We start from the raw sequence: 19,264 nt of genomic DNA, 5'->3' as shown, positions 1-19,264 counted from the left end.
ACAAAGGCGTAAAAAGTGCAGAAAGGCTTGAGAGAGGAACGTAAAAAACAGTGAGAAAGACCATGTCAAAGAGCTAAGCAGGGAATGCACTGTACAGATCCAAGGGAAAAGGACAGCTCCAGTGTGACATACAATATAGTAACTTCACTGATATTGCAAGTTTTGGGATTGTTTCAATACATTGAAAGGCATTCTGGATTATAGGTGGCCACTGAAAATACCTTGAATTTAAATTACTTTTGAAAGTGCAAAGGAATTGGCCGATGTTAACTTACCTGGGTACCTGGGGCAGATGTGGGTTACAGAAGAAATGCTGTCTGTGCTGCAAGGAACTCGAACCCAGTGACTTCCTTCTCTCTTGCAATTGGTGATCTGAAGAGGACCGTACAGCAGTATTTTCACTTAGGACTTGGGATTGTTTCACACACTCTTCATTGAGCCAGCAGCTAGCTTCCAGCTGCTCTAGGTTTTGCTTGGCTTCCAATAACTTCTGCTTCTTGACTATCCTTTCCAGCTGGAATTTGACCTTTTTCCGTCTTATATTTCTTTCTGCCTTTTTTAAGGAGTATCTTCGCAAGAGCTCCAGCTGCACCAGTCTCTTCTTGTTCTGCTGTAGCAGGGAAGGGCAGATTTCCAGCCCAGTGGTACTCTGCACCTCAGCCTCTGCACAGAGCGTAGGCTCTGTTTGCACTGCAAACTCCCTCTGCTGTTGCTGAAGGGCAGCCAGTCGTTTATTCTCATTTATAAGCCACTGCTGGTCTGTAAACAAAACAATGTTTGAAAGAAAGTAAAAATTGTAGGAAAAACATTGCTTGTTACTATCTTGTTTCTTAATTTAATCAGCCTTGAGAGATCATTTGAGAACAGAATTTCTATGCGTGTAGAGCAGAGTCTTGACAAACCATTTAGAGAAAAACGTACCATTGCTGCACCTTATTGATAACCGAAAGCCTCTCCACTGGGATAAGGACTCAGGTAATAACTGCAAGATATAAGCAGGGGCTTGGCTGATACAGCTAAGGAGACTGGTAGATAAGACCTTGTTTGTAAGCAAAAAGTAGAACACATTTCAATTTCTCAAAGATTACGCTCAAACATCACCTCAAGTTTGCTGTTAAAATACAGTGGAAGCATTAAAAGGCCTGAGCTCAATTCTGTGCACTTTTCAGACATAGGGTATGTATTCACAGTAGTGAAGTATGACTTCATTAGCTTTTTACTGTGAAATATGCTACTACTTCTGCTTTAATTATTCTGAAGTCACATGTTAAACTTTGTATGTGTTACTTAGGGAATGAATGTATGTGCACTGAGAGCAGAGTTATCAACGGAACTAGAAGAGGAAGTTGTACAGAGCTAAACAGAGCCTCCGTGTTAATGCAGCGAGTGGAATTTCACGTAGACACTAATGAGCCTTTGGCTAATAAATGCCTACATTGTGAGTGAAAAAATAAGCACTTGTGCAATCTTAAAATGTTACTGACTTCTCATCACAGCATTTGAGTGTTTTACAACTATTCTAAAACAAACATTCCTCTTTGTGCCTTTTGCCCTATCCTTTCCTCTTTAACTTGACTGAACCAACAAAAAACATGTGCAAACTATTTTCTTTCACTTACCTAGGCATACTGAAAATGAGGGAACCCAGAGTCATGCTAAGGAACTTTGTTCAGCACAGGAAATGGCAATTTTTGTGCTCGCCCTTATCAGTGGCAAGTTCAGTAAGCCTGAAGGCTAAACCACTCTGTGCCCCAGTTGGGATGTGCCTCATTTGCGGGGGTAGCTGCCAGCTACCATTCCTGTGGATGGGCATGCAACCTTCAAAGTGGGTTGAAGACAAAGCTACAAGGAAGCCACTGCCAGACAGTTCTGCCAGCCTCTCTAAACCCATCAGATGGAAACTTCTGGAGCAACACAAACACCGTGTGGCACCTGGCTGAGGTAGAGCAACAACCACAAATTTACTATCTGTTGCAACTATGGCTGCTCCAACAAGCACTTGCCAAAACAGCCTGATAGGAGCCCATATATCTTGTATATGAGCACTTTAGCATGTAATGTACTTGAAATAAATCAAATACTCTCATGGCAAGGATGCAGGTGAAGCCAACACAACCTTTCGCTATCAGGACGAGCATAATTCAAAAAAGACAAGCTCATACCACCAGTCAATGCATATTTTTCATAAAATCACCACTCTACTCCACAAAGAGAGTTAGCTTCTCTGCTTTTGTTAATGTCCCCCATATTTCATAAATGCTAAATATGCTCACAAACCAACTGATTAACCTAATTTGATAATAAATTGTTACCTCTGCTTACACACTTAGTCTTCTCTAAATATTCAGAACCTGATCTTTGCAGTCAATGGGAAAGCAGTAGAGAACACAGATCACCAGGTTCATTTGTTTTTAACTCTGGATGCAAGACTACTTTATTCCATGCAAGGGATGTGCTTAGAGGCTTTTCAGAGTGCAGTGGCTTCAGTCTGAGCTATGATGAACTGTAGCAATCAAAAGAAGGGATTATTGAGATCACCACTACCAGATTGTGTCTGATGGCTTGGACATGTTCTCTTAACAAAGCAGAGTTTGTTCATTTTTATGCTGCTATAAAAATATACATATTCAGCTGGACAAAGCAAACAAAAAAATATGCTTAGCTAAAAAAGCAATGTAAAAATCATAGGCAAGGTTCCTTGACAAGCAGAGCATTTCTCAAAGGACCAAAGGCTTTTCAAAGCACTTCTGTCTTAGTAGCAGCAACGTTTTTTTGGCTGGGCTTACCTTCAATCTGCAGTCCTTTACTGAATAAGCAACCTTTCGTTGCTTATTCAGGGGGTTAGGAATTAAGAGGTATTTAAGTATTTAAGTCTGATGTGATGAACGAGGGCTACCCGCAGCTCTGCACAGCTGAGCTGCAAGAGAGGAATTTTGGGCTGTGGAAGTTTCCCTAATGTAAGAAATCATTAGTGCATAGGCATTGTCAGCATCACTTGCTTGGTGACTACTGATCTTGTTAAACATACTTCATTAGTGATCCCTACTACAGTGAGTCTCCTGTCCCATTTATGTTGGCAGCTCTGCACACAGCACATGCACAGAAGTAGGAATTCTAACTCTATGGTTACTCTACTGATAAAAGAGTAGCATTTTAGTAATTATTTTAGTTAATTTTTCTTAATAACATTTTTAAATTTCACATACAAAGCTTTTTTCTCAACTCTATTTCCAGATCTGTCCTCTTTAGCATGTTTCTAGCAAGCAGAATATTTGGCAGATAAGAGTTTCCTTGCAACAGAGCTGCAAGCTCTAAGATGCTAATTAATCTCTGCTCACAAACTTGCCTGTGTCAGGAGCTGAGACACAGAGAGCTCAGAAAAGGTGGAGAACTTTGGTGGGTTGCCAAGTGAAGAATTGTATTTGGCTGGCAAAAACTACCTGCCTGGCTAAGCTTCATGTGAACACAGCGAAAACAGCAGAACTAGATGGAAGCAGAGAACAAGTCTACAGAGCCACAAAATAAAGATTTTGGGGGGGAACTCTCTTGGTTCTCTGTACTATCTACATATCCTAAGTCCCTTTCTGCTACATCCCATCACCACAATTTCCTTTTAATTTCTTTATTGTGGCTGGCATAATTAAAAGATAGCAGACCGCATAAGTGTGGGTCTGAGAAGCTTCCAAAAATTCACAGAAGTTTTCTTCTTCCAGGAACCAATAGCAGGTTTTGCCAAGAGGGAACGGTGCCTTTGTGATAGGCATACTTTGCTTATCAGGAAACCTGGATCAAATAATTCATTAGAAGACAAACTAGAGAACATTATAACCACCCAATTTCAGTGGTCAAAAACATCTCAAGGTTTAAAATGTGCCCAAATCAGTCTATAAACTTGTTAAGGGGCAGCCCAACCTCACCAAGACATCTTGCTGACTATGTCTGCCTGCATGCAAAGCAGCACCTCTGGGGGCCAGGAGCCACTGACACTAAAACGTACCTCTCCAAATACACTGTGGCTCCACCTTCCGACGTAGCTATTTGCCATTCAAAATCTGATCACTGATCTAGCCTTTAGTACTCTTGCATAACCCTGTAGAACTTCCTAGAAATAACTCCTGTTTGAACAAAAGCATGCCTCTCTTTTTTAATCTAGTTTTGGTTTAAAACAAATTCAGCAGTGCAGAATGCAATACCACTAATTAATCATCGTTAGGGTAAATAAAACCCGCATCTTATTTTTAATCTTAATTTGTCGCACTTCGGTTTCTACCACAGAACATCTTCATACATTTTTCTTCATACTATAAAAGGGCAGGGGTGTATGGAAATATCGACTACATAAAAGCCAGTGAAACTCTCTTTCCCTTAACTGGGGCTGGGATTTTAGCTCTGAACTTCAGTGTCCCACCTATTTCTCAGACGTGTTTTCTTTGTTTTCATTGTTTAAAACTCACATAGCAACCACAGAAAATTCAGTTTGAGCTGTGGTCTTATGCCATGGCCCTATTTTTCCTAATGAGTGAAATTCATTAAAAGCACGTGAAAACGGTCTATATTGTTACAGGTGACATCATCAATAAAACGCGTAAAGAAAGTACCTCAACCGACACACGTCACTGTCCCGGAAGTGCTGCTTGGTTCCTATCACATCCTGTTGTTAGAGCAGTTTCCCCTGAAAGCTTATGGTAGGAACTACCACAGTCATCTTGATTTCCATGTCCCAGAACAACTCATTGGACAAAGCACAGGTATATCATGAGAAAAAACTTAAAACACAATAGCAGACTCGGTCTACATTGCAACATGGCAGAGTTGCACTACAGACATGAGCAGAGCAAAGCTGCAGGGAAGGCAGGACGGCGAGCAGCTTGGGAGACAAGAGGCTCAGTGCCACAGAGGAGTAGCATGCTGGTGCTGTCTCTCCCAGCAGTGACCTGCAGAGCTAATTAAACAGTGCTGCTGGTGCACTGCGAAGGAGGCCCTTTAGTCCCGTTAATCAAAGCTTAGTAACTGTTCTCAAGGGAAAGGCAATTACAAGAGAAAACTAGTAATAAGCCATAATGAAAGTTCCACCCATAATATAAAGCATAACTAGGACGAAAACATCAAGAAAGAATGCAGTAACGGAAGGGAAGTGAGAGAGGGGAACAGGCAGGTACCCACTTTCTTGGATCTGCTGGTTGATTAGTGCTTGGTCATTTTCTAGTTCCCGCTCTGCTTTGATCTGTCCTCTCAGGATCTGCTGCTTTAAATCCTCAACATAGAGCTGCTGCTGTTGAATTTGTTTTCTGTGGAAAGCTTCCTGGTCTCTCAGTTTCTGCTTGTACTCTTCATGCACAGCATCTATTTCTCTGCTGTTAGAAATTTTGACAGTGAATTTAAACCAGAAATTAATACCAAACATTTGTAATAAAAGCAGTCATCTTACTAAAGACAGACAGACAACATTCAAGATATTGTTTTGTTCAATAAGGGTGCATTATGACAAAAGCTCGTGATGGTAAAGTAGCTGTCTATATGCATGTCATAGCAGGCTACAATCCTGTAAGTATCATAAATGCCAGCAAACATGAAAGCTCTCATGATGAAGCAGAAAATTCCGTCACCAGAAAGATAATAGCAAAAAGAATTTTAAAAATTATTGTCACTTTTCATTTTGCTGTAGATCTTCCAAAAATGAAATTATGGGGGAGGGTGTTTATATGTTATAAAATTTTATAACCACTGTATAGGATATTTGTCATCTAAGTACTTCAAAGTGCTTTACAGAAATGACAAACATTCTTCTCTGTTTTCAGATCAAAAATCTCCAACCTAGAAAGGGTTACAGGCATTGTTGAGATTACACTGACAGTCTCTGGCAGTACCAAGGAAAGAACTTCATCACCCAATTCTCTGTTGGATGCAACAACTGTTATTAGGTTACCGATTCTATATTTGGAGCAGAATTGTGATCAGAAAAGTGACTAACCTGTGAAAAACTGCCTTACAGTCCCCTCCAAGATGTTTGGTTCCTGACTGTGTGCCAAAATTTTACACGCACACACACAGAGTAACAATCAAAATAGTATCTATTCTTAGCATGATCCATGATAATATTCAAAATACATTAACCCTCTAAAAGGAATATATATTCTACCTGTCCACACATTACCATCAGAAATTCTTAACGTTAAAGTTATAGTATATATAAAGGTGACATATGATCTTTGCCTGTTGTTTTGTTTTTAAACACCACATTATTATATGTAACCTCAGAAAATTAAATCTTTGTCTTGAAAAAAAAAATTTTGATATATTTTACTAATGAAGTAAATGATGTATTTATTATAATGATGTATTTATTATACTTTTAAAGAGAGCAAAGGTATCAAAACTCTAAAGAGTCCCTGAAGGTCAAAAGAAAACAAAAATATAATTTCAAAGGGAATGCTTTGGAAACATCATGTTGTTTGTAAAATCATTACCAATACAAGGTCACCTGTATGAAAAGAGCATTTGACCTTTGCTACATAGGAATTAATTTGACATCTCTATTTAGAACTGTAAGCATGTGTTCAAAGCAACCATTTCTACAGCAACAACTTTGATTCTGCGGGCTAGATTAGCAGACAAAACAGATGAAACAATTAAGAAGCCAAAGCCTACAAATCTTCTGGAGTACCTTACACGGAACATACATTTCACTTTCTTAAGAAGCGGTGGGAAAGCCTCACTACATAAAAGCCTTAAGATTCTCAATAATTTATAATATTACTGTGACTCTCTTTCACTCACCTGAGGAAAACAGAATTCAGTTTGTTTTTAATGTTTATGTAAATGTAATGCTGGTGAGAATAACTGAAAAGGAACATCTTCTGTTCAATTGTCTGGCATGGTGCAAACAGAGTACAAACTTTGCTACTGTCATCTGCTAAATGGTTTGTGTCTGTTCGGGACCCACAGGAACAAATTATATGAATAGGCAGCTCCAAGATCTATTTGTCCTCGGCTTGACTACAAAGATACCAACAATATGTGATTTGTAATTTTCTCCTCTCAGATAAACTTTAATTGATCCCCAGGAAATAGGAGCGGGATGCCTCATTTCTCATTCAGCTGAAGTAGGTTTGAACTGACACTTCACTGTAGCACTGAAACGCTTGTATGGCCATTACAAATCTCCAGCTGTTCAGGTATTTGTAACGCCACCAACTACTGGGGGACAAACTCAGAGGTTAGAGCTAGACTGGTTAACTAAAGAAGAATCACTTTTTGAACATAGTATTAAATCTGAAGGATCTTGTTTAGGAAAAGCTCCCGTGGTTTTAATGATAACTCTGAGGAAGGCTTTCCCTGAATGCAGCTTCCAGGTTATCTTCCATATTTTCCAAGGGAAATGTAATGAAGCAGCCATATAATCTGGAGGTTAAAGTACTGATCTGAGACAAAACCCCTCTGAATTTGGAGCAGTTATATCACCTCTGTGCTTCCACGTACTTAGGCTGCAAGGTCTTCAGGGCGAGGACTGCCTCTGGATGCCTCTGCACTAAACCTAACAGAGCCTTGATGTCAGCCGAAGCCTCTTCTTGCCGATATGTTAAAACTAATAAACTGTAATAGCAATTGTAAATGTTAAGTCTCTGTGCATACTCTGATGATGGGGTAGTCTTAACCTGTTTTGCTAACAGACATATAAAGGCTCTGATTCCTATGGTGGTACGAAAGTTGAAAAACGTGAGTCTAAATTTGTTACTGGACAATTACATGACCTTGGGCAAGTCACTTAGTCTGAGACACATGTGAAAGAAACAAAGTACATTCATCCAAGAGGAGTGATGAGGATCCATTAACATTATCAAATATCAGAAAGTCAAGTATCAGAAGAGCTGATTTCTATTCATTTATCATTATTAGCACCATTCTGTATGAGATTAAGGAAACTGAGTAAATCATTGCCAATAAGGCTGAAAAGCGCAGCATGATAGTAAAACAGTAGACAAAGAATTCTTGTTCTGCCACTGTTTACTAAAGCTAGATTAAAATAAAATTCCTCTTACAAAATGTCTCATATTCTTCCTAACCATGACTTTTAGCTGTCAGCCATCCTTTCCATAAAATCGACCTATCAGAGTTCAAACTGTTTACAAATTGAAATGCAGAACATTTAAGTATATGAAACAACTCAGTGTTGCATTGCAATCCAAAGACCTCACAATGCTCGCAAAGGTGATTAGGTAACATCTCTTTACAGCTGGGAGAGGGTCATAAGCTCTTCCCATACTTTCCAACAATGCTGAAACCACCCCCCCACCCCACCCCCATTATAAAGTATCAGAGAATAAGCAATGCAAACAACGCACCTGGAAGTGTGTTGTTTGCTGTTCTCAGCAGCACTAGCATATTCCCTCATGTGTGTGGTAATGGCTTTTTGCTGAACCAGCATGAAACTGCAAGATCCTTTCCAACAGAAGTGTGTGTTTGCACACAGAGCAGAACATAATGCAGGCCAAACTGACGTTATTAATCACAGCTCCGTACTACGACCATACCCCAAAAAGGCAGAGTACAGAGGCATACCCATACTTCACTCTAAACCTTGGAAAAACAAACACGGCACAGCAACCATTACAGTATTATTACTGCTTTTGTTCTGGTGATGTAGCTAGTTGGTACAATTCTCTCTCTCTAAGGTTAAAGTTTCTGTAATGAAGTACTGTTGCTGAAGGTATATATATGAATTGCAGTTCTGCTGCTATTTCAGTGCCTCTTTGCTTCATCTCCTAATTTTTAACAGTACAAAACAAAAACCAGGCAGGGCAGTAAAGACAGGTCTGAATACAGAGATTGAACATTAAACACCTTTTTATGAAGTTGCTTCTTAAAGATGGTTTTCTCAAGCAGAACAAAAAGATAATGAAAATTCATGCAGAGCCACTTACATAATAAAGGTATGCCAGAAGATGTTTTTCCTCTGGCCGTGACACTACTGATGGTGAGAGCAAAATAACTGCCTGGTTTGGGTTTGGGATACAGATCTGTCTCTCACAGAAACTGCTGAAACCAAGAACATGAAGTAAGAATGCTCCCTTTCTACCTTCAAACATGCTATGTCACGTCAACACACTCTTGCTGGTTTGTGAAAATAACATGACAAACTAAACTAAAAAAACGAGGTGACAATGGCCCAGAAAGAAAATAACAGATTCACACACATTTCATAGCTAAATCACCTAATAGACAATTTAAAGAAAAATCAGTTTGTGTAACACGTTTGAATGATTAAACTAAAACCAAACATTAATCCAATTAACATAAGAATTTAGCCATATTCTGTAATAGGTAGGTGAGATCACTTATTTCTTTCATCTGAAACATCTTAAATCAGATGTACTGTTAAATTTAGACTTGAAATACAGGAATACTATGAGATACAGGAATCAAGCACAGACCAATTTCTGCTATTGCTTGTATTCCTGCATTGCCACATAAGCAATCTACACTCGGTATAGTTCTAGCAGGAAATAATATAACCTCAGGACAAACATAAGACAAACAGCTTCATTTCCATAGGTATTGAGACATATATAAAATCTTGGTTTCGTGGGACCGGCATACTCTGGCATACAGCATATGAAAAAAAGGAACCCTGCATCGAATTTCATAAAAGCATGCAGATTTCTAGGTGTACCAAATGCAGCAAGAAGTGTCAACAGTTACCCCTCCTCCAAGTAAACCTTTAAAAACAGCAAGTAAAATTACAACATAAAGACACCAACCTTAAACTAAAGATGATCACAAATTACTGAGAAAATTTTCATATTATACCAATGCTGACGGATTGTTTTTCCATCTCATTTTTCTCTCCACAAAGTTTGCATGATGCGTGCTAAATGAACCATCTGTAAATCCACATTTTTTCCAGTCTGTTTTGTCGTCAGCTCTCCGGGATCCTATTGTGCAATTCTCCTCCCCTCTTCCCCAAACACTTCTACTGCTGATGCAGAGGCTGGCGGCTGCTACAGCATAATGCAGTTTTCAGTAACTATGGCAGCAATAGCTCTGTGGTGAGGCTGAATGCCTTCTGCAACAAAATCTTAAGGCTCAAATTGAGAAACTCAAGTGAAAATACCCACTGTTGCTAAAAGCTGAAATTTGCCAGTTTTCCCAAAGAAAACATCAGTCAAGTTAGCATCCCCATCCTTCTGTCTGCCTAGTGTTCAAGTCCCATTTTCCTTTTACAAATGATTTTTTCCAGGGGAAGAAGAGTTAATAATAAAGCAGAAAAAAAGACATTGGCAAGGCATTTTGCACCCTTGCAAATCCCAGCACTGGGAGCAATCACAAGTCAGGGTTACAAGCCTATCCACTGATATACATCCACGCCCGCTCCATCCTCCCCCCTCCACCCGTGTCCAATCTGGAGCCCTTCCCGCAGGGCCTCAGAGCATCACGCAGCAGCAGGCACCACACAGCTGCATGGGATCATACATCTGCATCTGCCTAGCACAGAGGCTCAAACCTCTCATTATCACCTCCTCCAGCCTCCTGAAGCAATGCCACTCACACAATTCAAAGCAAAAGTTGGGGGGTGGGGGCAGGAGATGGGAACCAGAAATCAGTCAAAACGGCCAGCAGAGTCAGAAACCTTTAGAAATAAGGGGCCTTTGGAAACGTACACAAAGAGTAATCCCCTTCACAGAAGTTACCATCAGGTGAAGTATCATTTGGATTTCTGTTAGCTGGTTTGCTTAGAGAAAAAGCACACCTGTGCATTTTTTTTTTTTGGTCGGGTTTTTTTTTAGCCTTTCCAAGCAAAACCTCATTTTTTTCTTTGCCTAAGCCCCCCAAACAACAGCAAGGCAACGGCTTATTTAAGGCAACCCTTTAAATACACTTCTAAAACAGACTTCTTTTTGGCAAGGAGTCACAGGCACAAGACACAGCCACACACTCCAGTAAAGGTCACCGCTGCCTTGCTAAATTCCAGTTCAGCTGGAACTACAATCTATCACAGGTTTTCCCCTTGCGATTTCAGTTATATATGGAATCAGTTAGTTCCTCTGCTAACCCACTATACGTGATTCTGCTGTAAGTTGTAGAGTTGCTGTACTTGACACAGTGCATTTCTTTGTGAAATGAAATATTTGAGGGATCGTTTAAGAGATACAAAAGATTTCTTTAACTTGTATTTGTAGAGCACTTTGAAATTCTAGAGCACTTTGAAATTCTCAAATGAAAGCTGTTAGTAAGAACTCAGAGTATTATTTTTACAAATATTAGCTGGACACGTTAACTAAACCACATTAGAATAACAATTGTGTTGTGTTCTCCAGCATCAGATGCCATATCTACAGGCACTGTTTCCTTTCCAGTCCAGTAGAATTTCGCACATTCTTATGATTTTTTTTCCCCCCTGGTTTAACAATGTTGGTATTTTCAAGGAAAGAGAGCTTAAACCAGTTCCAAGCAGCTAAAATTAATTCAGTGTACTGCTATACCACTGGACTCTAATGGAACAACTCCTGTTTATTTTTTAAACCAGCAAGAGAACAAAATCAGGGTTTATATTTATATGCAGTATGGTATTAAGTCAATGACAGGAGCAAGAACTTCATTATCTACTTATTTGTGGTGATGCTATCATATGATGACTGATGGCCAGCCATAAGCCTTCTGTGTGTTTGCTGGCTGACAGCAAACATCAGAAGTTTGAAGCGCTGGGGCTCTTCTGAGTAGGGTGTACGAGCAAGCAGCCAAGTAAGAGTACAATGAATCACACCTCTTTTCAAGGAAAGTTTCATGCCTAAAGGTTTAATATTTGGGTGCAATGGTAGAAATTTGTTTTCTCTCTCATTTCTCAAAATATTTTAACATACAATTAGAGGTTAAACTCGTAATTCAACCCATGAAAAGCAGATGAGAAAAATGTCATTGTACTGACAGCATGGGAGATAAGACCCACGTCTTATCTGTAATCATTACCATAATATATATGTTCATATACTCTGAAATAAAAAATCCAGGAGAGAGCAAAGTACCATCAGTTCCTGATTAAAGAGTACTTAAACCCATGGAAGCCCAACAACTTCTGAATTATTTTTGTGTGCAGCTGCTGTGCTTCTTTGCATGAACGAATCATGTTCTATGCTAGGACTTCTTTTTTGGACTCTTCCATAAAGCCATTTTCTTCTCACCAGATGAGAACCCAGTTTGTCCAAGGAATTTTCAATATACTAATGCGTATTCACAGTACCTACTACTGACATCAAATGTAATATATTTTAGGGTTCTTACATATTGTAAATTGGTGGCAGCTTCAGCGTAAACCCCACTGTAGTCATTGCTTTAAAATACAGGTTACACATGCAACAAAGGTGCAAACAATTTGCACAAGACCAAGGATGAAGAAAGAACATGGTTGCAGAGACTTGCCTATAACTCAGCTGCATGTACAGATTCTTGTTTCAATATGATAAAGTCAAATTGAAGCTTGAAGCCTAGTTTGCATCTGTTCTGGAGGCAATCAGGGTAGCACAGGAGGAAGACAAAGCTAGAGGGGCCAAAAAATTCAGCAGGATTTAGACACATTAATATCCTTACCTTAGTTCAGGAGAACATTTGTTTTCTTTACAGTTTCTACATTTTTGACTGTAAAAATAAAAATAGGAAATCACAAATATGTTCAAAAAGAAGGCAAGAAAACTTCACTGAAGCCTATTATACACAGCAATGTTATTGTAATTTTCAGTAGAGGAACACTCTAAGATGCAGATTGCTAGCAGCTGGGAGAGCATCAAGAACTATCAAGTGAGAGGGGGGAGAGAGAGGGAGAAAGAGACACACAGACACACATAGCTTGCCCTGTTCTTATATTTTCCTCTGAGCAACTCCTGACAGAGACAAGACCCTGCACTAGGTGGACTTTTTACTGATGAGCAAATGAGCACTCCCTGTAGTCCACTTAATCCTGTATTACTGTTTGCAAAGTACCTCAGACACACCTTTTAGTACTTGACATTGACTTTTCTTCACGAAAGCTGGACATCTGAGAGACCACATATATCTTGTATTATTCTCATATTATAGATCTTAGGCTAGATGTCTCAATCATAACCTCCTCCATGAGCAAAACTACTTGTCTGGACAGAAACACAGGCTTCCTGGTTACTGTAAAGGAAGGCTGAGTAGATCAAATCAGTTTACCTTTGCCAAAAAACTATTCAAGAGCAAAAAAAAGACCACTGGATTACGTAAGGTGAAAGACAACTAATACTAGACATAGTTTATAGCTTATTTCTGTAAGAGATGGACATTCATAAAAATCAAGTGAATTCAATACCATAATGCTTTTCATTTCCATTGAAGTAACCATTTGAAACACTCTAGGCAAGTAAGAGGTTAATGTTAAGAAATGTATATGCATAGTCCTGTCCAAGTGATTAAAAAATTGATCAACACAAACAAATCTGCTATCTGAACGCAGTCTAAAAAAAAAAAAAAAATATCAATCGGAAACGTTCTTCAGTTTTGTCAGGTTAAAAAGGGGAAAACCAAGTGCAATTCTGTGCTAAACTGTTCACACTGCTTGGGGATTTCTGCAGGTTTTTCTAGGACCATCAACAAATTTCTGTGACAAAAGCTCCACCTCTGATGTTTATAGCCATGTAAAGAGCAACTTGGTATCTACTTTTGAAGGTCATTAGACAAGCCCTTATTTTTAAATTCTTTGTAATTTTTACAAAGAAAATAACAGCAGTGATGTGTAAAATGTACCTCAGTACAGAAACAAAATTAAAAGCAAATGCAGAGATTAGATACATTAAAGAGAACACATAGAAACACACTACCCAAGGTGGAAAGCAAGCCACTTGACTAGAAGTATGAAGAGATGTTCAAAACAGAGATAACATTTTATGCTCATAAAAACAAGATGAGATACCTCCTCTAGAAAGAGATAAAAGATTCCCAGTATGTTACCACACCAAAAACACTCTAGCAAGAAGCAGAACTATCAACAGATATGAATGAGAAGATGGCTGTTTCTTGCCTTTAACAGGTCAATTGAATGTGCCAGGCTGAGAGGAATTAAAAAAGAGAAAGAACCCAATTACATTTAATTCTGTGATGTTCTGTTTTCAATGTTATGAACTGAAACACAGGAGATATCCTAATTAATTTTCCTGATACATATTAATCACTGTCTCCATCACACCAATCCCTTCCCTTTCAGAAAGGCTCTGCCACAAAAAGCATACACTAGACACTGTGAGTATGAGCAGCTCTTCAGCATTTTGGAAGCAGTCTATGCCTTTATTTACTGATCAGTTTTAAAAAAAGAGAGAATCACAATGGCTTCCTGAGATGAAGGGCTCAATGAGGACTTGAACTAAAAGGTCTTTGTGAACAAACCAACCTTCTGATTTCCACAACAAATTAGCAGGGAAACTGAACTGGTAATAATTACCTTGTCTAGATCATATCTAGAAAAGTCTGTTCTGTGAACTGAAGTAAGAATATTGTAAAAATTATAGATTAGCTCGTAAATCAAAACAGCTATAATGCGGATATGCAACTGAACTGAATTAAGGCTGTCTGACAGTCTCATCTGAGGCATTTTCTTGATTGTGCATCAGTATTCATCGTGCATCAATAAATAATTTTTCAGGTTTGTTGCTTGGATATCATAACACTGTATATTAGACAGTTGGCCAACGCATTTTCTCGGACACTTTTATTTGATCACTTGAAAACATGATGGGACCTATTCTATATACAACTTAGTTTTGTCTGAACCAAGTCCTGGTTTCAGACATCATCCCACATGAGACATTGTTTGTTTGGTTTTTTTAAACTTACTTGTCAAGAGAAGAAAGGATATAGTGAGGAGAATGGGTGCAACCTCCATCCAAGTTGAGCCAGTCCAAAGCTCCACAACTCAGAATGGGTGGGGTTTCATTAATCTACAAAACACACAACATGAGAACAGGAAGAAAAAATATCACAGCAACCCAGGAACTTCCAAGTTACCATTAATACCACCATTGCTAACTACTGTGTGCAATGCTGCATAATACCTCCCATGTGAGTTTATAATCTCACACTTCTGCTTAGTCTTCGACAATTTACAAAATTGCTAAGTATTTGTTACTGAGTACACCTCTTCTTGTAGCTCTGTTTTAATGTACTGCATGTTTCATTAATCAAGAGATTAAGAATGAAAACAAATGGAAGTTAAGCCTCTTATCTCAACTACAGAAGTGAGTACAAAAGGACAGTTGAGAGGAAAGTATAAAACATTACTATATGAAAATCCATTTTAAAAGGTAGATTCTTGCCAATATCAGTTGGTAATATGGTTATGTCCTAAACCAGAAAACTTACATTTTTTAAGTTAGGTTTTTTAGTTATATATGCGCCAGTCATTTTAAGAATTATCTAATTTTTTTGATCATTATTGAACTAGCTGACCAAATAATATCTTGCAGTAGTTAGTTCCTGAGATTAACATACCAAGAAATATTTTATCTATTTCTGATGTATGTAACAATTAAGTGCTTTCAGAGTCAACAATACTCAAGCACTTAATCCCATAAATTTTCCATTTCTTCTAGTATACCTCATTCGCGATGGCGAAATGACAGAGAAAGAAGACAATTCAGAAAATTATCAAACGTGGAAAGATTTTTAACTGGTCTTTTCACTGCGGCATTCTGCCTTTCTGTTTCAATCCTACTGTAGTCATGACTAGAAATAGGAAACACTAAATTATTCAAGGGATCTGCATCATCTTTTGCTAAGCACATCTGCAAGAAGCGCTAGCGTCCTCCCACAAAAGGTTTAGTGTCATTACAGACCATTAGATGGAGGAAATGAAGCAAGTGAATACGATGCTGAAAAGAAATATTATCTATATCAGGCTTGCTTTTAAGAGGGAAAATAATTAGGAAAATCAATGGACAATTAGGAGAAAAAAAAATACAGTTTTAGAACTTACTGATCTTCTTTGTCTTAAGATAGCAGCTTCTGCTGGGTGATTGAATCTAAATTTATGAGACTTCCCAAGGACAACAAGGGCCCCTGTGAACAAAAATTAATTAGAAATCTACAGAGACATAATTCATCAGTCAGTCCCTAGAATGTTAGCAGTTTAACTCCAGTATACAGACTACAGCATATACAAACTACTACAGAATAGTATGTTAAAAAAAAAATATTCTGACCAACAGCTTTCTGACCAGCAGAGAACTATTTTTAAAATTTGCCACTATGGAACAGCAGAGTTATCATTCTGTAATGACAACATCCAAGCAAACTAACCTTGGAGATCTCTGCAAACTCAACATAATAGTAAATTCCCTGTTCATATTAAAGACCAGCATGACTTCATATCACAAACATAACCAACCCACTGCTGGAAGCTTGTTTCTACACTCTCTCTTTTTAAGAATCCAGATCGCTGCAAGTTCCCAGAAACTGGATTGGTTTACTTATTTTAAATGACCTGAAAATATGGGAGCCTGATCCATTTCATCTGAGGTCATTTCCCATAGCCTATGACTCAGTGGCTAGTACCCTCCACCTAAACACACTGTGAAAAAGTTGAAGTTCATTTCAACCATATTACATAATTGCCAAAACCCCCTGCCGGTGGTCAGCTGGCTTACAGCCAGTCTCCACTACTTTCCACAACAGTGCCTCTGACTACAGGTCTTCCCTTTTCAGAAGGCTACAGACTACTGCTGCCAAAAGAGGTCTTAATATTGTCACCTATGTCTTCATTTTACCTTCTGTGGGGTACTTAATTTATTTGTCCCAGACTAGAAGCTCTAGCTATGGATCAAACCTTGTGGTGCTAGGCAGCAGCAGAAGACTGAGAGATGTATTTCTTAGATCTGCACGAGTTCCATAAATCCTTGTCTCTAAACTCCAGAGGTAAGCTGATTATAATGCAGCATTCACAGAAAAAGCAAGCCTTACCTTGTGACAGACGACATGATCCAGTGACTTCACATCCATTCACAGTGCAGTGCGCGCCCTGAACTGGTCGCAGTGTCACAATCCCACTGTTGTTGTCTATCATACAGTGGTCCCTTTCAATCCACCGTCCCTGCAAAACTACAACGTATAGATTTCTTTTATGTCTCCTGTTGAAGGGGTTGGGTTTGCACTATTTTCCTCAGAATGAAGTACCACGCGCTGTTTGGCACTGCATACTTCATACCTCAGAGAATTATGTCACGTGCAGAACAAGGAGATTAAATTGTCGCCTTTGATTGCTAGCCAAGTACCCAATCACAGAAAAAACTTGATTGAAAATAGGGAGTTGCTCTTTTAAAGTATTTCTGGTTCTGGAAAACTATACACTACTTTCTGATTTGTGAGCTGATATGCAAATTTTTCTGCTGTGCTGAATTTTCTTATTGCTATTATGGCATTTATTGTTTATATTTTACTAACCTACTGGTAGAAAATAATCAAACTTAACCAAACTTAGCAGAACTAACTGAAGCTGAGATTCCACAAAGTTTCCAATTTCAGTATAAAGTTTCAACTCCAATTTCAGTATAAAGTTTCAACTCTCTATCATAATTTGATAGACCATTGACTTTTTGACCTCTTAAAACCAAAAAATAACTGAAAAATTTCAGCCAACTTAAACAATTATTCTCTTCTACTTACCGTCTTCTATAAAGAAAGCTGACAAACAGAAACATTACCTAGCTATTACACATGACAAATATAACCTCTTGGTTTGACCTGACCATATCATAAAATAATTTGTAATATCATTCTCTTACCAATGTCTTGATCTTGGTCTGAATCACTTCTTCCAATTTTGGTTGTTCCTTCCTAAAAGAAGAAAAGAATTAATTTAGAAGTTGGTTACTGAAAGTGGATTATATATAATAATTAAAAAAGCTTTGGTACAGCATCTTAGCAAATACCTGAAATAAATCACCTCTGAATGACTGAATTGTTTAGAGCAAACTCTATCTACTACTTCACAATACTTCAGCCTGCTATCCCCCATAGCGATGCAATTACTTCTTATCCTGCAGCTATGTCAGCTTCTCCTATTACGACCCCAGTAGATGAAGTAACCCTCAGTGGATGATTTTTGGACTGTGCTTGAGACAAATATTTTGAATATGAACACACGTTCTGATGCTCTGAACTTTTACAGTGAGACTTGTTGTTTGAAGAAATGAGGTAACTCTTTTTATAAATATCCATGCAGGAAGAAAGAAGCTGCAAAATGATTATTCAGTTAACTAGGCTTTTCAGATATAAAAGTAACAGAATTCCTATTTTATAAGGGAACTTTGTCATAGATTATGAATTCTTCAAACTAACTACTAAAGAAGAACTTTTTTCTGAAACTTAAATGACATGTATAAAAAGTCTTCTTGGTGATTATGGTACATGGGCAAGTTCCCAAACTTGAAGATTCAGTAACTTCAAAGAAAAGAACTGCCTAGGAACAAAAGTCTCCAGAACAAGCAGACTCAAACCATATTATGGGCCAGTGATGGAAGGGAGACAGTATTCTTATGGTACAGTAGAAATATTAATAAAACAGAGTCATTTAATCAATACTATGAGAAAAAATTACCAGTCCTATCTTTTTCCTTAGGAAAACAAAGCAAGATCATTTCCCAGCTCTGAAGAGACACTATACTTGATTATTGTAAACTGATTAGTGAATGCACTCTAAAACTACTTTAGTGGCAACTCTTTCAGTCATATTAAAATTAATTATAGTCATTAAACTACTTGATTTTTGTATTCTAATTGGAATAGATTGAATATGCTTTCTGCTTCAAGCATATTATAACCTAGATTTAAAGATGAAGCAAGAAGTAGTAATCGGAAGCCTGAAGACTGGGAAAAGGGAAGCTGTGCATTACTGTAAGATGATGCAATTATGGGTAATTATGGGTAAATCACAGTCATTTTGTGCATTGGAAGGAAAGGGAATGATTATCATTCCATTCCTCACAGAGCTCAGCTATCTGAACCAACTAACAGAGCCCCCTGCTACAAGCCCTGCTGAGGCTCCCTCACTGGAGAGGCTGAAAGCTAGATTGTGCCCAGTGCCCCTGCTCTGGAGTAATTACCAAGTTATATGTCAGTTTAACGTTCAGTGGACTCCACCACAAAATATGCACCCGGTTTGGCCACAACTTGTAGAAAACTTATGATCCATATGGCCTTTGACTCACCTCACACAATCAAGTGAGTTAGCAACATGTATTTTATACAGAGAGAGGTAAACCAACTC

At 38.4% G+C, this 19,264-nt stretch overlaps 1 protein-coding gene across 1 annotated transcript in view; it reads right to left on the bottom strand.

Annotated features, from left to right (window-relative positions):
• Positions 1–19,264, bottom strand: part of STARD9 (StAR related lipid transfer domain containing 9) — a 119,312-nt gene that overhangs the window by 22,664 nt on the left and 77,384 nt on the right. Inside the window, exons 17-23 of the mRNA XM_076344686.1 lie at positions 17,781–17,832; positions 16,960–17,097; positions 15,977–16,059; positions 14,839–14,942; positions 12,583–12,630; positions 5,164–5,354; positions 276–759 (exon numbers count right to left, since the gene is read on the bottom strand). Of these exons, the coding sequence (XP_076200801.1) occupies positions 276–759; positions 5,164–5,354; positions 12,583–12,630; positions 14,839–14,942; positions 15,977–16,059; positions 16,960–17,097; positions 17,781–17,832 (1,100 nt within the window). The remainder of the gene's footprint in view (positions 1–275; positions 760–5,163; positions 5,355–12,582; positions 12,631–14,838; positions 14,943–15,976; positions 16,060–16,959; positions 17,098–17,780; positions 17,833–19,264) is intronic.

The sequence above is a fragment of the Aptenodytes patagonicus genome, chromosome 7 (genome assembly GCF_965638725.1).
Source record: "Aptenodytes patagonicus chromosome 7, bAptPat1.pri.cur, whole genome shotgun sequence".
NCBI classification, from domain to species: domain Eukaryota; kingdom Metazoa; phylum Chordata; class Aves; order Sphenisciformes; family Spheniscidae; genus Aptenodytes; species Aptenodytes patagonicus.
Note: the sequence above shows the minus strand (reverse complement) of the source record. Positions and strands in the feature narration are given on the sequence as shown.